The 17,211-nt window shown below is 40.0% G+C and overlaps 1 protein-coding gene across 1 annotated transcript in view; it reads left to right on the top strand.

Moving 5' to 3' along the window:
* The window catches only part of LOC113044423 (radixin-like), a 31,893-nt gene extending 23,408 nt beyond the window's left edge, over window positions 1-8,485 (top strand). Inside the window, exons 2-3 of the mRNA XM_026204405.1 lie at window positions 7,369-7,590; window positions 7,833-8,485. Coding sequence (XP_026060190.1) covers window positions 7,423-7,590; window positions 7,833-7,997 — 333 coding nt within the window. The 5' untranslated portion in view covers window positions 7,369-7,422 and the 3' untranslated portion in view covers window positions 7,998-8,485. The remainder of the gene's footprint in view (window positions 1-7,368; window positions 7,591-7,832) is intronic.
* Window positions 8,486-17,211: the final 8,726 nt, after the last annotated feature.

Here is a 17,211-nt window from a genome sequence, read left to right as displayed (position 1 = left end):
TACATCTTTCTCAAGCAGTTTGTGATGTTAGTGACCCAGGGAAGGGTCAGCTGACTCGTACTTAACTGTGAAAGTTTTCACAGATCATAATAGTGACGTTAGTGACCCGGGGAAGGGTCAGCTGACCCGTACTGAATTGTGAAAGTTTTTACAGATCAGAATAGTGATGTTAGTGACCCTGGGAAGGGACAGCTGACCCTTACTTAACTGTGAAAGATTTCACAGATCAGAATAGCGATGTAAGTGACCCAGGGAAGGGTCAGCTGACATGTACTGAACTGTGAAAGTTTTTTCAGATCAGAATAGTGATGTTACTAACCTAGCAAATGGTCAGCTGATTCGTACTTAACTGAAAGTTTTCACAGATCAGAAAAGTGATGTTAGTGACCCAGGGAAGGGTCAGCTGACCCATACATAATTTTGAAAGTTTTCACAGATCAGAATAGTGATGTTAGTGACCCAGGGAAGGGTCAGCTGACCCATACTTAACCGTGGAATTTTTCACAGATCAGAATAGCAATGTAAGTGACCCTGGGAAGGGTCGGCTGACCCGTACTGAACTGTGAAAGTTTTCACAGATGAGAATATTGACATTACTGACTCAGGGAATTCGTTATCGGACCATAACCACACTGTTAATGTTTTTTTACGAATCGAAATAGTGATGTAAATGAATCGGGGGCAGAGCAAAGAGAAACACGGCTACGCGATAAAATGCTATTGTCAAAGTTTTAAAAAATTTAGCACAACCTAAAACAATGTTCTTTTATTCCACTGTATTTCACTGTAGCTTCTCTAAAGGGAGGGGTGAGTGGGGACTGTGGTTGTAGTTTGAAACCTTACTGCTAGATGCTGCTAAAATTTACACACTGCAACGTTAACATGTCACGGTTTACGCTGCCTGAAGGAATACGGAGTCGAGGATAAACAGAATAAGGCTTTTAATATATCCAACACAGGGGATATCCAACATGGAGCACAGAGGTAGACACACGTAAGTAGCAAGTGAAGACCCGACAAAACAGAACTGAAAGGACAAGGCTTAAGTACAAAGGATAATGGGGAAACACAGGTGGATGGAATAACTAAATTAACAGGGACATGGAACACATGAGGAATAGAATTAGCACACCTGGGAACTAATCAAACTAAACACGGAAGACAGAAACTGGGTCACTGGGGCAAAAACACTAAATGAGTCCAGGTGTGTGACAGTACTCCCCCCTCCCGGTAGGTGCGTCCTCGCACCGTAGAAACAACCGAGGGAGGCGTGGGTGGGAACTAGGGAGGAGGTTCCGGTGGAGGACGGACTCCCAGGAGGGGGCCAGCAGACAGGGACCACGGAGGAAGGAGCCAGGGAGAAGACGACGGAGGGAGGAGCCAGGGAGGAGACAGGAGCAGGAGGAGCCAGATGGTCCACCAGAGACCAGCCAGGACGGAGATCCAGGGTGGAGTCGACGGCGGGAGGAGCCATGGTGAAGGAAGGGTCGACGACACCAGGGGGCCGACAGGCGGAGACTGCACCGGTGGGTGAGGAGCCCAAGATGGAGCAGCACAGCCGCAGAGCCAGGGTGACGTCGAGGATCCGGAGGGCCTAGGTGGAGCTGAAGGCTCAGGCGACCAAGGCGGAGGCGGGGTCCTGGCAGACCGCTGTGGAGCCGGAGCGACCGAGGATGGAGGTGGAACCGGAGGGAAGGAGGAGCCTGACAGACCCGGAGGGATGGAAAGACGAGGTGGAACCGGAGGAGTGGAGTCCCGAGGCAGCGGATGGTCGACGACTGACCAAGGTGGAGCCGGAGGGATGAGGGAGCCCGGTGGAGCAGGTGGGATGACAGGCCACGGTGGAGACGAGGGAGCTAAGAGCCAAGGCGGAGCCGCTGGGTCGAAGGACCGAGGAGGAGTCCAGGGCTCGGAGGCTGGAGGCGGAGACAGGGCCTTAACACGCCAAGGCGGAGCTGGAGACTGGCAGTCCAGCGGCGAACCACCGCGCCCCGATGGCGCGGACTGAGGGTGAGCTGCAGGACTGACTGGCACCAGCAGGGATGACGAGGAACTGGCTGGTCTAGGAGGAGGAGAGAGGAGAAGGATGGGAGGAAGGACAGGAGGATCAGGACTGGGCGGAACCAGCGAAAGTGGAGCAGAGGGACCAGCAGGTCCTGGAGGAGGTGGGAGAGGGAGGCCGGGAGGGAACACAGGTGACACAGAAGATTCAGGGCTGGGTGGAACCAGTGGTGAAACAGAAAAATCATGGCTGGGCGGAACCAGCGGAGACACAGAAAATTCAGAGCTGGGCGGAACCAGCGGAGACACAGAAGATTTAGAGCTGGGCGGAACCAGCGGAGACACAGAAGATTTAGAGCTGGGCGGAACCAGCGGAGACACAGAAGATTCAGAGCTGGGCGGAACCAGCGGAGACACAGGAAACTCAGGGCTGGACGGAACCAGCGGAGACACAGGAAACTCAGGGCTGGGCGGAACCAGCGGAGAAACAGGAAACTCAGGGCTGGGCGGAACCAGCGGAGACACAGGAAACTCAGGGCTGGGCGGAACCAGCGGAGACACAGGAAACTCAGGGCTGGGCGGAACCAGCGGAGACACAGGAGATTCAGAGCTGGGCGGAACCAGCGGAGAAACAGAAAACTCAGGGCTGGGCGGAACCAGCGGAGAAACAGAAAACTCAGGGCTGGGCGGATCCAGCGGAGAAACAGAAAACTCAGGGCTGGGCGGAACCAGCGGAGAAACAGAAAACTCATGGCTGGATGGAACCAGCGGAAATGGAGCAGAGGAAATGACTGGAGGAGGGAGGAGTGGGAGACTGAGAGGGTAAACAGGGGAGTCAGGGCTGGACGGAACCAGCGGAGAAACAGGAATATTAGGGATTACCTCCATAGACCAGTCCATCAGATCCAGAACTTGCTCCATATGATCTTCAGAGACTGCATACAGCTCACCCTCAGTCGCAGGAGTGTGGGCAGGGCTTTCCTCCATGCCCTCGATCTCCACGAGGACTCCCACGATGCACGGTGTGGCCGGCTCACACACCTGGTCAGTCGCGCTCTCGAGATCCTGTTCCCTGTCAGTGGATGGCTCGGGCTCTGCGGCTGCGGTGGGCTCTGGCTCCGTGCGGCGTGATGGTGGCTGGCTGGTCTCTGGGTCGGGAGTGGGGCTGGCGAGGTCCTCTATGGGGCAGACGGTGAGAGGTGACCCATTTCTCGCCAGAGTCCACTCCACAAATGCGGCGAAATCCTCCCGAGGACCATCTTCGGACGACAACGCTCTGCATTTGGAGTTCAGGCTGGTGTTGTAGAAGGTGCAGAGCGCGTTGTCCGGGTAGCTGGTGGCATTAGCTAATAGAATAAACTGTCTGGTATGGTCCTCGAGAGAACGTCCTTCCTGCTTCAGCAGAAGGATGAGGAATTCGGGACGATAGAGGGGATCCATAGAAACACTACAAAACAAAAAGACTGAGAAAAAACGAAAGCAAAACGGAGGGAAAGACGCAGTTTTCTACTTTCTCTTTTGAGGTCGGGTCTTCTGTCACGGTTTACGCTGCCTGAAGGAATACGGAGTCGAGGATAAACAGAATAAGGCTTTTAATATATCCAACACAGGGGATATCCAACATGGAGCACAGAGGTAGACACACGTAAGTAGCAAGTGAAGACCCGACAAAACAGAACTGAAAGGACAAGGCTTAAGTACAAAGGATAACGGGGAAACACAGGTGGATGGAATAACTAAATTAACAGGGACATGGAACACATGAGGAATAGAATAGACACACCTGGGAACTAATCAAACTAAACACGGAAGACAGAAACTGGGTCACTGGGGCAAAAACACTAAATGAGTCCAGGTGTGTGACATAACATAGTGGTTATGTTTATGCAACTCCGTTACTATGGAAACAAAGATGCCAAAATGCTATCACGTGCAAATTAGCTTCTCTAATACTTCTTATGAAATTGATTTAATTATAATTGCTATTAGTATTATAAACAGTGCAAAATACTTATTTGTTTATTTAAATTTGTGTTGGCCTTTGTAAATTATGGGTAAAAACGCGTCCCGTATTGATTTGATATGGTACGCATTATTTTAACTTTAAATACGGGACGATTCAATATTTTAAGGGACGGGTGGCAACGCTACTTTCTATCTGTATGGTTAGGGTTAGAATTAGGATTTGACCTTGGCTTAAGGTTACTTACATGTAATTATGCATCATTTATTGTTATTATATTAATTAGGGATGCACCGAATCCATGATTCGGCCGAATACTGGGCTTTTAGACGGGGTTCGGTTTCGGCCGAACCTTAGTTTTTTTTTTTTACAGAACCGAACCCTAGGCTTGTGCTACGCTGGTCGATGGCACGCGGCCGTTGATTGCGTGAAGGTGTTTATATAAGGAGGAACACGGCCCGACAGTTTGCTCTAAACTAAACTGTTCAGGAATCATGAGCGGCTGGGATGATTTATACCGTAGCAGTAAAGAGCCAGCCAGTCACATCGGGTGCTGACGTGGAGATAAGCGTTTTTTTTTTTTTTTTTTTTTTTTTGGTGAGCCTTTGATTCCTCTTAGAGAGGATCCTCTTCAGTGGTGGAAGACAAACCGGCAACGATTTCCACTGCTGGCAAAAATGGCAAAAATCTACCTCGTGCCCAGTAAAAGACTTTTCAGTACTGCTGGGGACATTCGTTCCGACCATCGCAACCGGCTGTCACCTGTTAATGCAGAGGATCTTATTTTTTTATATTTTTTTTTATTTGAAAGATTAGAGGTTTTACGTTAATTGAATTATGATGCAGGAGATGTGTGATCTTCCATAATATTTTTTGTAATATTTGGACACTGTTCTAATCGTAGCCTATCCTACTGTTATAAATGAAAACTAAACGGCCTACTATCCATGTTTATTGAGTTAATGTTCAATTACATTAATTTCAGTTAAGTCACCAAACATATTCTGATTTTTAAAAAGAAAAGAAAAACACTTTTCTTTGCAAGTTTGCATTGATGCACTTTTATTGAAAGTTTTTGGTTGTTTACTTGGGTAAGCCTAAGCTTGGTAATTGTCAAAAAAGTTTTTCTCACTTGTCATCCTGGCATAATGTTGCCTATTATTTTTTTTTTCTTTTTTTTTTTCTTTTTTTTTTACAGTTAAAATAAAATGAAATGAAAAATACATTGCTGTGGACGTTGTTTACTTCATTAAAGGGGGGTGAAATGCTATTTCATGCATACTGAGTTTTTTACACTGTTAAAGAGTTGGATTCCCACGCTAAACATGGACAAAGTTTCAAAAATTAAGTTGTACGTTTGAAGGAGTATTTCTGTTCCAAAAATACTCCTTCTGGTTTGTCACAAGTTTCGGAAAGTTTTTTTCGAGTATGGCTCTGTGTGACGTTAGATGGAGCGGAATTTCCTTATATGGGTCCTGAGGGCACGTTTGCCGGAAGATCGCGCGCTCCCGTATAGCAGGGCAGAGAGAGGCTGTGCACAGACAATCACTGATCAGAGCGAGAGCGTCGCAAAATGTCACAAAAGGAGTGTGTTTTTGGTTGCCAGGGCAAGACAACCCTGCACAGATTACCAAAGAAAAAACAGCATTAAGGGACCAGTGGATGGAGTTTATTTTTACAGAGCATCAACGGAGTTGTGCAAGTGTTTGTGTTTGTTCCCTGCATTTCTAAAATGCTTGTTTTACAAACAAAGCCCAGTTTGACGACGGATTTGTGTATCGTTTATTTCTTAAGGATGATGCAATCCCAACGAAAAAGGGTCACGATTGTGTGCTGGAACCACAGGCGGTGAGTAAAACTGCTTAAAATATCTCTGCCTCCTTGTTAGTTCGTCCGCCTCCCATCGGAGACCCGGGTTCGAGCCCCGCTCGGAGCGAGTCCTTGCTGCTGCTGCTCTCGTTCAGTTTCAGCCTTCACAGCTGTCACAGCTTCCAAACGCTCTCAACGCAACTGGCGCTCGTGATTCTTTAGCTCCGCCCACATGTCACACCTCCAGGCGCTCGTGTTTTTCCGGGAAAAATCGGTACAGACTATCTTTCTCTTATGAATATAATAAAACTAAATACTTTTTGGAGTTATGAAGGATGCAGTACTACTCTATAGGTATTCAAGATTAACATGATATTGAGTGAAAACGAGCATTTCACCCCCCCCCCTTTAATGTGTTTTACTGTGTTAATGGAATAAGGATGCGAGTAGGATTCGGTATTCGGTTTCGGATTCGGACGAATCTTAAACAATGGATTCAGTATTCGGCCGAACCCCAAAAATCTGGATTCGGTGCATCCCTAATATTAATAAATGTAACATGTAAAATGGACAACTTAAAAAAAACTAACATTTCTTTTTAATCTTTTCTTTAAACATATGAGAGGTCTTTGTACAATTGAAACATCCTGCCAGTTTAATAGTTTAAAAATATATTTTTTTTTTAAACAATGTAGTTAACCAAGAAGTAACTGCTGCCTGACAACTTTATTAAGCCCTACTTAACTTTCTCACCAAAGGATTCTCTGCAGTGAATGGGTCCAAACAGCTGATAAAAACATAACAATAATCTACAAGTAATCCACAAGTCTGTCAGTTAATTTCTTGTTAAGTGGAAAGATATTCCCCATTCATGGGGAAGTCGTGGCCTAATGGTTAGAGCATCGGACTCCCAATCGAAGGGTTGTGAGTTCTAGTCTCGGGCCGGACGGAATTGTGGGTGGGGGTAGTGCATTAACAGCTCTAACTGCTCCCCGGGCGCCGCAGCATAAATGGCTGCCCACTGCTCCAGGTGTGTTCTTACTGTGTGTGTGTGTGTGTGTGTGTGTGTGTGTGTGTGTGTGTGTGTGTGTGTGTGTGTGTGTGTGTGTGTGTGTGTGTGTGTGTGTGTGTGTGTGTGTGTGTGTGTGTGTGTGTGTGTTCACTGCTCTGTGTGTGTGCATTTCGGATGGGTTAAATGCAGAGGACAAATTCTGAGTATGGGTCACCATACTTGGCTGAATGTCACTTCACTTCACTTTTTCACTGCAGAAGATCCATTAGTTAGAAAATGATGTAATGCTATGTAATGCTTCTCCAAATCTTTTCCAATGACAAAAAAAAAAAAAAAAAACCTAATCTAAAACTTTTCTTTTAGTGTTGTATTTTGTCTGTTAAAAACTGTCATCAAGTCTCTGTCTGCCTCTTGGATAAAGAGCCGGTATTCCTAACATGTCAAAAAGTTGTAATGTAGGCTGCCTCCATTTCTCATTCTCTGATTCTCTGTCAAGTTTACCACTTGCTTACCACCATGCCTGGCCAGTTGAATCTATATGTTTGCTTATTGATGCATTTTTCATCACTTATCCTTGTTGTAGGCATTGTCTGCTCAGGAAGACTTGGAAAAAACTAAAGAGGAGCTGAAGTCTGTGATGTCAGCTACAGCAGGTGGTGCATCAGAGAACGAACATGACGAGCATGACGAGAGCAGTGCAGAAGCCAGTGCTGAGCTCTCTAATGATGGAGTTGCTCACCAGCGAAGTGAGGAAGAACGGCTCACAGAGACCCAGAAAAACGAACGTGTCAAAAAACAGCTACAGGTTAGACCATCCATTTATATATATATATATATATATATATATATATATATATATATATAGAGAGAGAGAGAGAGAGAGAGAGAGAGAGAGAGAGAGAGAACATAACCATAACCATTCTGTGGTGTAAAAAGGTTGGAAAACCCTGTGCTAACAGACATGTTTTACATGAGGTATGCTGTTGTGAATAAATATCAGTAAAAATAATATATACCTGTATAGCTTACACATTGTCTTCATTACAGGCCTTGAGTTCAGAACTGGCCCAGGCCCGTGACGATTCCAAGAAGACCCAAAATGATGTTTTGCATGCAGAGAATGTGAAGGCCGGCAGGGATAAATACAAGACCCTACGCCAGATCCGCCAGGGCAACACCAAGCAGCGTATTGATGAATTTGAATCCATGTGATGGCTGTTCATCCTCTTTGATAGCCCCACTTTCCACCCTGTAGCCCTGATGCCTTCATGGCTGACTTACAAGCACAGCTTTTACCTGCCCATACTTCTCCTCTAGACCAATGATCCTTGACCTTTGACCCCCTTCAGAGAGCTTGAGGGACATGGCTGCCCTTCCCTCAAGCTTTGCCAAAGCTCTCTCCACCTGTGAACAGCCCATCAGGCTGTTTCCACATATTAAGCTCCTTATAGCTCTACTCCAGAATCGCCCTGTTAGGAGCAAGTGGTACATCGCACTGAACTCTTGAATGATGATTTTGATTTACTAAATGCTTGGAAATGTGTATTTTAGAAGAGCCTAAGATGAGTTTAAGCAAAATTTGTTTTTATGAAATGGCCATTTGTTTGTTTGGAATTTTTTTTGTGTGTGTGCAACTTAACCCTTGTGCGTTGTTGGGGACGTTTTTGTCCACTAGGGGGTAAAGTTGAGTCTTATTTTGGCCACAACTTTCTCTGTGTTTGAGCTAATGGAATGATTTTTGTTTGACAAATCTTATTTTGACCCATTTTGAAATTTTTCAAAAACTCAACGGTACACTGTGGGCAAATTCACTACCCTTTCGGGATGTTCGTGGATGAAAACATCCACTAAATTAAACTGCTGTAAAAATGTATCAGATAAATATTTTTTTCATTTTTTTTTTTTGCATAAATCTATTAATCAACCTCAGTCCTTATCAAAACTACCAATTTTTTTTTTTCAATTCCAAGATTTTAACTTTTTAATTGCCTAGTTCATAAATTATGTCACTGATTTGGGGGAAAAAAACATACATAAAACATAACATTACATATTTTCAATTAAAAAAAGTGATTGTGGACTGGATATTTTTTTTACCTTTTATCACAGTCTTGGGCATGTCAAAGATTAGTAACAAGATTGGCTTTGATGCATTGTTAGTTTTTGTTCAGCATTAGATTTAAATTTTTTCTCCCTAATTTGTTGTTGGTGGCTGTTTTTGCCCCATTGACTTCCATTATAATGACATTTTTTGATTGCAAAGCCATGACACCATATAATCATGCATTCTTGATTGTTTGTGGTTTTCCCTTTTGGGAAGAGGTAAAAAAAATATATATTTTTACAGTTGATCACTAGTTGGGACTATTAACCTTTTATTAATAGGCCTGTGCAAAAAAAAAGGCTTGGTTTTTGGCTTGTATATGGAGTTATGTATATGGATTGTATATGTTATGTATATGGACTGTATATTGGCTTGTATATGGAGTCTCTTTCTCTCTCTCTCTCTCTCTCTATCACACACACACACAAAAACACTATAATTTGCTGTTACACTCCATATAACTCCATATACAAGCTAGAAACTAAGCCTTTTTTTCACAGGCCTATCTAAAGGGTTAATGGTCCCACCTAGTGATCAACTGTAAAATTAACAAATTTTACCTCTTCCCAAAAGGGAAAACCACAAACAATCAAGAATGCATGATTACATGGTGTCATGGCTTTGCTATCAAAAAATGTCATTATAATGGAAGTCAATGGGGCAAATTGCAGCCACCAACAACAAATTAAGGAGAAAAAATTAAATCTAATGCTGGACAAAAACTAAAAATGCATCTAAGCCAATGTTGCTACTAATCTTTGACATGCCCAAGACTGTTATAAAAAGTAAAAAACAATCCAGCCACAATTACTTTTATATTGAAAATAAGTCATTTTGTGTGTTTTTCCCCCCAAATCAGTGACATCATTTATGAACTTGGCAATTAAAGAGTTAAAATCTTGGATTTTTTTTTTTTACAACATTTGGTAGTTTTGATCAGGACTGAGGTTGATTAACAGATTTATGAAAAAAAAAAAATGAAAAGCAGTTTAATTGAGTGGATGTTTTCATCTCGAACAGCCCGAAAGGGTAGTGAATTTGAACAATCCACAAGGGTTAAAGAGTCACAGTGGCACATTCACATACCCTAAAGAGCACAAATAGCACCTCTCCACACCAAAACCCTGACATCAAATTCAGAGCCACCAAAGTCAAGTGAAGAATGTAGAAGAACCATAACCAAAACTATAGGTAACCAAAGGGCGTCTTTCATTCTTGCTAGTAACTTGCAAACCCTGCATACATCTGTAATTACTATGGATTTAGACTGGACTCGTTACTAGTTTTATTTCTTCAGTGCAAGACTTTGTTTGATTCAGGTTCAAAAGATGTAGCTCTGAACTGACAGAATGTGAGGCCCTGTAATGGAGCGCTTGTGTTGGGTCTGTTGATCTTGACAGTAGAATTCTCCCAAACACCCAGTGTTTCTTGTCCAGTCTCCATATCGATGGTTTTCCCTGCCTGCCGGCTCACAAAGGCCATGGCTGACAGATGGAGAGACAAACAAACTGCTTGTTTTTAATTTAATTAGTTTTTATTTAATTGCAGTATTTTGGGGAAACTACTTAAGGAAATTAATTTGCTGAATCGATGGTAAGTTATGTGCATGTGTGCGCTTTGTCTCTCTCTGTTCATCTCTGTTTTTTTTCCCCTTCATTTTTGTGTGGAAATATTAGTAATACCTGTCATGCACATGTGGTTGTTTTGAAGTACCTGTGGCCTTTCTGGCTGGGGAGCATATGAAAACATCAGTCCTGTTCTCAGGGCGAATTGCTACCTCATTACTGTCAAACATGGTGACTGGTTAGTCAAACACTTGGTGTACGGCAGATAGAGGCAAATGTTGTAATTTTCTTCTTTTTAAGTTTGTGTCACCCAGATCATAATATTGCCGTCTGTGCTTCTTGTTTTTGAGCATTTCTTGAGAGGTTTACTGTAGGTAGATGTACTCTTTCGATGATGCTTTGGCTAGTTAGGGTCATAATTGTTTTATTTAGCAGCACTAAGATAGGTAAGTGGCTTATAATTTATCCTCAAGAAAAACTGCAATTTAATACCAAAACTATCTTGTCAGTATTTTATTCTTATTCAGCATGAGTTATGACAACAGTTATGAAAAATTGTGTGGTATCTTGTCTACTACAGTCTGTTGATTGTTCCATAATGAAGCCTTTTAAGAATGTCCTGCGTTTTTCCCCGTTCTTGTTCTTGATGAGCCTCTCAAGATTTTACCTACCCAGAACCTCTTCAAAATTGTTAACAGGTCTTAGACCTATGGACTTCTCCAGACCTTTTCATCATGCAATATTTTCACTGCTCAGCTGGTTTGTGTGGAATCCTCAGTATTCATGGCCTGTATGTTTTATTTCAGAGTTTGCATGGTAAAATATCTTCAGCATTTACAGATATGTAGGCCAATAAAAGTTTTTTTTTTTTTTTTTTTTTTTTTTAATACCGGAAGTTTTATTTTGCACTAATGTGCAAAGATGTCACTGTTTATTTAGTGTTTTGTATGCTAACAAGACACCTGGGGAAATGTCTGAACACTACATTTATAACAGAATGTTCAGGAAAGTTCAAAAGCACTTGTTTTTTCCTGCTTTTTTTTTTTTTTTGTCCATGAGCGGATGTATTTGCCATAGCAAGATAAATGTTGTGCTTCCATTTCCATTTTTTTCTTCTAAAGATTTCTGCAACAAAACCACCAGCATTTGCATCTACTAAAGGGAGAGAAAAACACTCCGGGTCACAATGTGTATTGTTTGCTTTTCAGTTTTAATGTTTGTTTTTGTTGTACGTCTAGACCCCCCCCCCCCTTTGTTCATATAGCTTTCTGTTACATAGAAATAACAATGTTGCCTGTGACAAATATTTGGTTGAAAATAAAGATTTAATATCTATTTTCTGCTTATTTTCATGACATTTTTTTTTCTTTCCCTTAGTACAGTGCTTAAATTTGAATGTAGTGTTTTCGAGGTTTGAAAAGTGCTTACATTTTGGATAAAGTGCTTGAAATTGCAGTTGCATTGCTTGTGTAGTAATTTGTTTTAGTACTGAATAACCTTATTTCACTTTTTAGACAAAATGCCTTTGGCATTAAAAAAGCCATTTTCATGGGAGAGTCTGTACTTTCAAGTCATGTAAAAGGTAAGCGATTAAAGTGAAATAATAAAATAATCATTTCAAAGTCAAAATCCTGCTTGGGTGTTTTTATATTAATGCATCTCTGAAGTGAGCCGACAGAGAAGTTTCAGTGGCATCTTCGTTTCATCTCACCAACGTATAATGACTGATTGTGTTTGGCTAACAGGCCCTCATTTGAGTTTCCCAATTCAGATCTCATATAGAGGTTGCCTGTGTGGGTACTACCCTGGGCCAGTGTAGGCAGTCTACTGTATATGGGACATAGTATTTGCTCATGTCTAACCCAACAAGCAACCATATTTGTTAAAATAAGCTCAAAAAACACAACCCAGGATTTTTTCACACAACTTAACAGAAGTCACATATAATATGCCGGACTTGGCAACTCTGGTTACTGGGGAAAAAGCTACATTCATGCAGTTCCAAATAATTGTTTTAATTTAAAGCAAACAAAACTCTTACTGTTAATATTTTTTTTTTTTTAGTTTGACGGCAAATTATAGTTTTGCTTTGAACAAAAACAGCAGATGAGCTAATTGGAAATGCAAATTCATCCTCTGTCATCAAAGCCACTTAGAAAAAACAAATCTTTATACTTCGGATTCACCCTTTTCTTTATTTCTTAAAAATATTTTAAAGACTGAAATGTGAGGTTTGTCACTTTATAAAACTCTATTTGTGAAAATCTGTATTTGAACTGTAAATCATGTTTTTTGCAGTCAAACATAGGTTTAATATGTTACCATAGGCATTGCCCTATCCTTCTCATACAGTATTTATTTTATTTGTGCAGATCTTAAAAATCCTTTCATTTTATATTAAAAAAATATATATTATAAAATATTATGCAATCCTATATCCAATCCAGGTGGTTTTAATAGTACAATAACATCTGATTTAAAGTGAGAAAAACTAAAAACTGTTGTAAACATGATATTCACAAGTTTTAAGTGCTGGAAAAGCTTGAAAATGCACCCTGAAAGTCCTTGAATTTGGAAAAGGTACAATGTTCATTAGTTCAATATTTCTATGACCCAAATATTCAATTTTAGTTTTGATGCATGTTTTACATAATGCATCTGAGGTTTTAAACTATAGTACCCAATGAAAGATTTACACGTTTGTATCAAATGTTTCTTGCTCTCTAACGTTATTCATGGGCTTAATGTTAGAGAGTTTGACTCCTAACACTAAGGTTGTGGGTTCAAGTCTTGGGCCGGCAATACCACGACTGAGGTGACCTTGAGCAAGGCACCAAACTCCCAACTGCTCCCTGGGCCACTGCAGCATAAATGGCTGCCCACTGCTCTGGGTGTGTGTTCATGGTGTGCGTGTTTTCACTGCTTTTTGTGTGAACTTTGGATGGGTTAAATGCAGAGCACAAATTCTGAGTATGGGTCACCATACTTGGCTGTATGTCACTAAACTGTTCAATTTCAGCAACTTTAAACAAAAATATGCATCAAATAAAATGACAATATTGTTTATAAGAAATGCGCAAATTAAGTTTTTCCTTTGTAGCTTTAATTTAGCTAAAAACATACATATATGGAGATGGCAGCAAATACAAAATCCATAACATATTGATCAAGTCACACATTTACCACCACACATTTATTACTCTTTGTAATACAATGCTTTGAACAACTAAAGCATTATTGGCAGTGGGCATTAAACATGTTTCCAAACTCACTGCTTCCTTTGGTCCTTAAGCAATAAAACCCACTGACACATCAAATATTACTGAGACCTTAATACGCAACTTTACATTATTCTCTGCGCTTCATGAGCTCACAGACTGCAATGATTTCTACAGAGTGAGCTTGGCATTCTTAGGCAATTGAAGGCTGATTAATTGTTGAGTTAAAAGTAATAGCATTACAATATTGCAGAAAACAATTATCAGTGATGGATGCACACCAAACAACTCATCATGAACACTTATCCATCTTTATTAAGCATCCCTACCAAATGTGTTTTTCAATGATAACAGACTTTTGGTTTTTGGTCTTTATAGATACTGTAATAGAACGTTATCCAAATTTAAACATATAAGTCAATAATAAAGGTTGCCTAACATGTACTCAGAAGCATTTGTGATACAATGTACATTGATCGTAAACAAACAAAAACTGTTAACATCTTATCTAATTGAAAACAGTTGTCTGAACATGGTTCAGATTATTCAGATGTGTTGTAAGCACAATGCCATGTAGAGGCAAATACTCTATGCCCACACCACTGCCAAGTATGGCACACAGTGCCACAAGGCCAAAGGGAAGGCTCTTCTTGTTTCAAAATAAAAGGTAATTTAACAAACATATTTCAGGCAGTATTTTTTTCTACTACAGCTTAACAGCTCATTCCTTGCCTTTGAACTAAGCCCTCTTTAATGCATCAAAAATAATATCTCTCTTCATAGTTTTTGGAAAACGTCTATTTGAAGTTAGATTTCAGATGTAAAAATGTTTAACAGAACGAGGCCAGAATGAATCATATGTAAATGAACAGAAATTCCTGTTCAGTTCAAGAACTAGGTACAACGTCTGTGTTGGGTGGTCAAAATTTACCCACTTATTTTTGTCCAAAATTCCAAAAAATATTCATGCATGCATGTTTTGGTCATGGCTACTTGAAATGATCATTTGTACAGTGAGGTGCAATTAACAAGTATAAATAGTATCTAACATTATTTTTACCTAGTATGTATTGCATTTTTTTCCTCCACTGCTTTTGTCATCTTTTTCTCAAACCCTTGTAAGGGAAAAATGAGTTTGTTCTGTATCTATTCAGTCTAGTAACTGAGGTCAAAACTTAACCAGAAACATCGAATCAATATCAGCCGAATCAAACAAATAAACAGTGAATCAGAAGGTGAGTCTAAATTTCAAATAAGAATTTGAATCTTGAGTCTTAAACTTTGAGTCCGATTTTGGAAAAGGTTTGCATGGAAACCATTGGGGGTCAGTTCGCAAATTTTTTTTTTATACACCCTCTCCAACATATCTCTGTCAAAACTTTGCATTCACATTTATGACCCTAAATAATCCCCAAACTTTTAAGAAGTAAATAGTTTAACCAGTATTTCAAGTTGTGGGTTAAATTGACCCTAATGCAACAGAAGTGTTAAAAAAAAAAAGATCACTGTTTAAGTTGTACAAATCCTGTCCCTATTTACTTCAATAACCCTACTTTTTTTTCTCTTTTTTTTTCTTTTTTTAGAAATAAGATCAGAAATACTTTTGCTTTAAAATAAATTAACTTGTTTATTACTGTCCCTTCTTCATTTTAGAAGCATTTATTGCTCTTCCTCTCCCTCAAAAACCTAAACAACTTATCTTCATAAAATGTTTCCCAAAACATTTCTTAATTTATATGTGTACTACCTATGGTACATCTCTTTGTGAGTGAATATACTTTTCATAGATCATATGTATATAAACATCTCTGAATTTAAGTTAAAAAGATACAATTTGTATCAACAAGGACAGGTATTCTCTGGCTACCCTAAGTCACATGTTATGAAAACAATTCTGGAATAATTCATTCCTGATAAAGAAGTCTGCAAAACATTAAATTTATCTGCACCTTATCAGATCGATACAGTATCATGCACCCATAAGCTTAGCCAGAGATGTCCCTTACTAAAACTAAGGTACACAGACAGAGCTGTCTTCACTACTCTACACCTGTGGCTACATTCAGACCATTTATCCTATGACAAAACTGAAAGAACTACAGAATACCTAAACCCATTTCCAAATTACAAGCAAGCACACTCTGACACATTTATCTCTCTATGTAAATAATAAAATATCACAAAAACATAATTAAAATGACAATATAAGCAGTTAGTGATAGGCAAGTTACTCCACTTTTGCATATAAAGAACCATATTCAAATGTAACTAGATTATAAAGAATGTGATTTAGAAGAAACAAGCAAAAAAAAAAAAAAAAAGCAAATAATTCAAGTGAGAGTTTGCATTACATCACAAAGAGGAGGAAAGCCAAAGACCTGCAGGATTATGGCTATATAAAAATATAAAGCTATTTTTGTGATAGCACCTCTGAATTTGAAAGCGATTATCTTACAGAAATGAACCAACGTGTATACAAATATTCCTCAAATATTTTTTTTTTTTTCAGCCAAAAAAGTTAGTCATATTCTAGCAAAGTAAAGAGGGTCCTGCCCTTTACATTCATTTAATGTAAGTGAGGCTTGATCTGTTGACACAGATGAATGCAATACTTTATAATAATACATTTGTATAGTGCTTTGTTTCAAAACAGTTTTACAGAGATAATAGCCAAGATGTCCTAAAAGATTCTATTGTAGAACATCTACACCTACAAATACTCTGGCCTTCTATTTCCTCTTACCGATTGCAATAAGTTACCAAACTGCATTGAATTTGATAAACAGCAATAGAAAGTGCCTTGTGATTCCTTGCATGCTCACCTGAACATAATCATGAACATAAAGTAAAACATTTCAGAAAATAAATAACAAAAAATTAAATATCACACACACACATCACAGCATTCACACTTCTAGTCTGTGAACACACAGTTGGCCAGAAGAAGGTTTATATTTAAAAAAGTTCATATAATAGTATTTTTTCTCACATACTTATTGTTTCGCCTCAGAAAACACAGTTTCATCAACTAGAGTAGCATGGATTGCCAGTGTGTTTTGTGTGGCTTTTGAAGCATCATATTTGAGGGTCCCATAAACACTCACCTAAAGGATTATTAGGAACACCTGTTCAATTTCTCATTAATGCAATTATCTAATCAACCAATCACATGGCAGTTGCTTCAATGCATTTAGGGTTGTGGTCCTGTTCAAGACAATCTTCTGAACTCTGAACTCTGAATGTCAGAATGGGAAAGAAAGGTGATTTAAAAGGTTATTTCACCCAAAAATCTAAATTATGTAATTAATAACCCACCCAAACCCGTGAGACCTCCGTTTATCTTCGGAACACAGTTTAAGATATTTTAGATTTAGTCTGAGAGCTCTTCAGTCCCTCCATTGAAACTGTGTGCACGGTCGACTGTCCATGTCCAGAAAGGTAAGAAAAGCATCATCAAAGTAGTCCATGTGACATCAGAGGGTCAGTTTGTTGAATTTGTTGAACCATTGAAAATACATTTTGGTCCAAAAATAGCAAAA

This window comes from Carassius auratus, chromosome 26 (assembly GCF_003368295.1).
Source record: "Carassius auratus strain Wakin chromosome 26, ASM336829v1, whole genome shotgun sequence".
NCBI lineage: Eukaryota > Metazoa > Chordata > Actinopteri > Cypriniformes > Cyprinidae > Carassius > Carassius auratus.
This window is presented reverse-complemented; position numbering and strand designations above follow the sequence as displayed.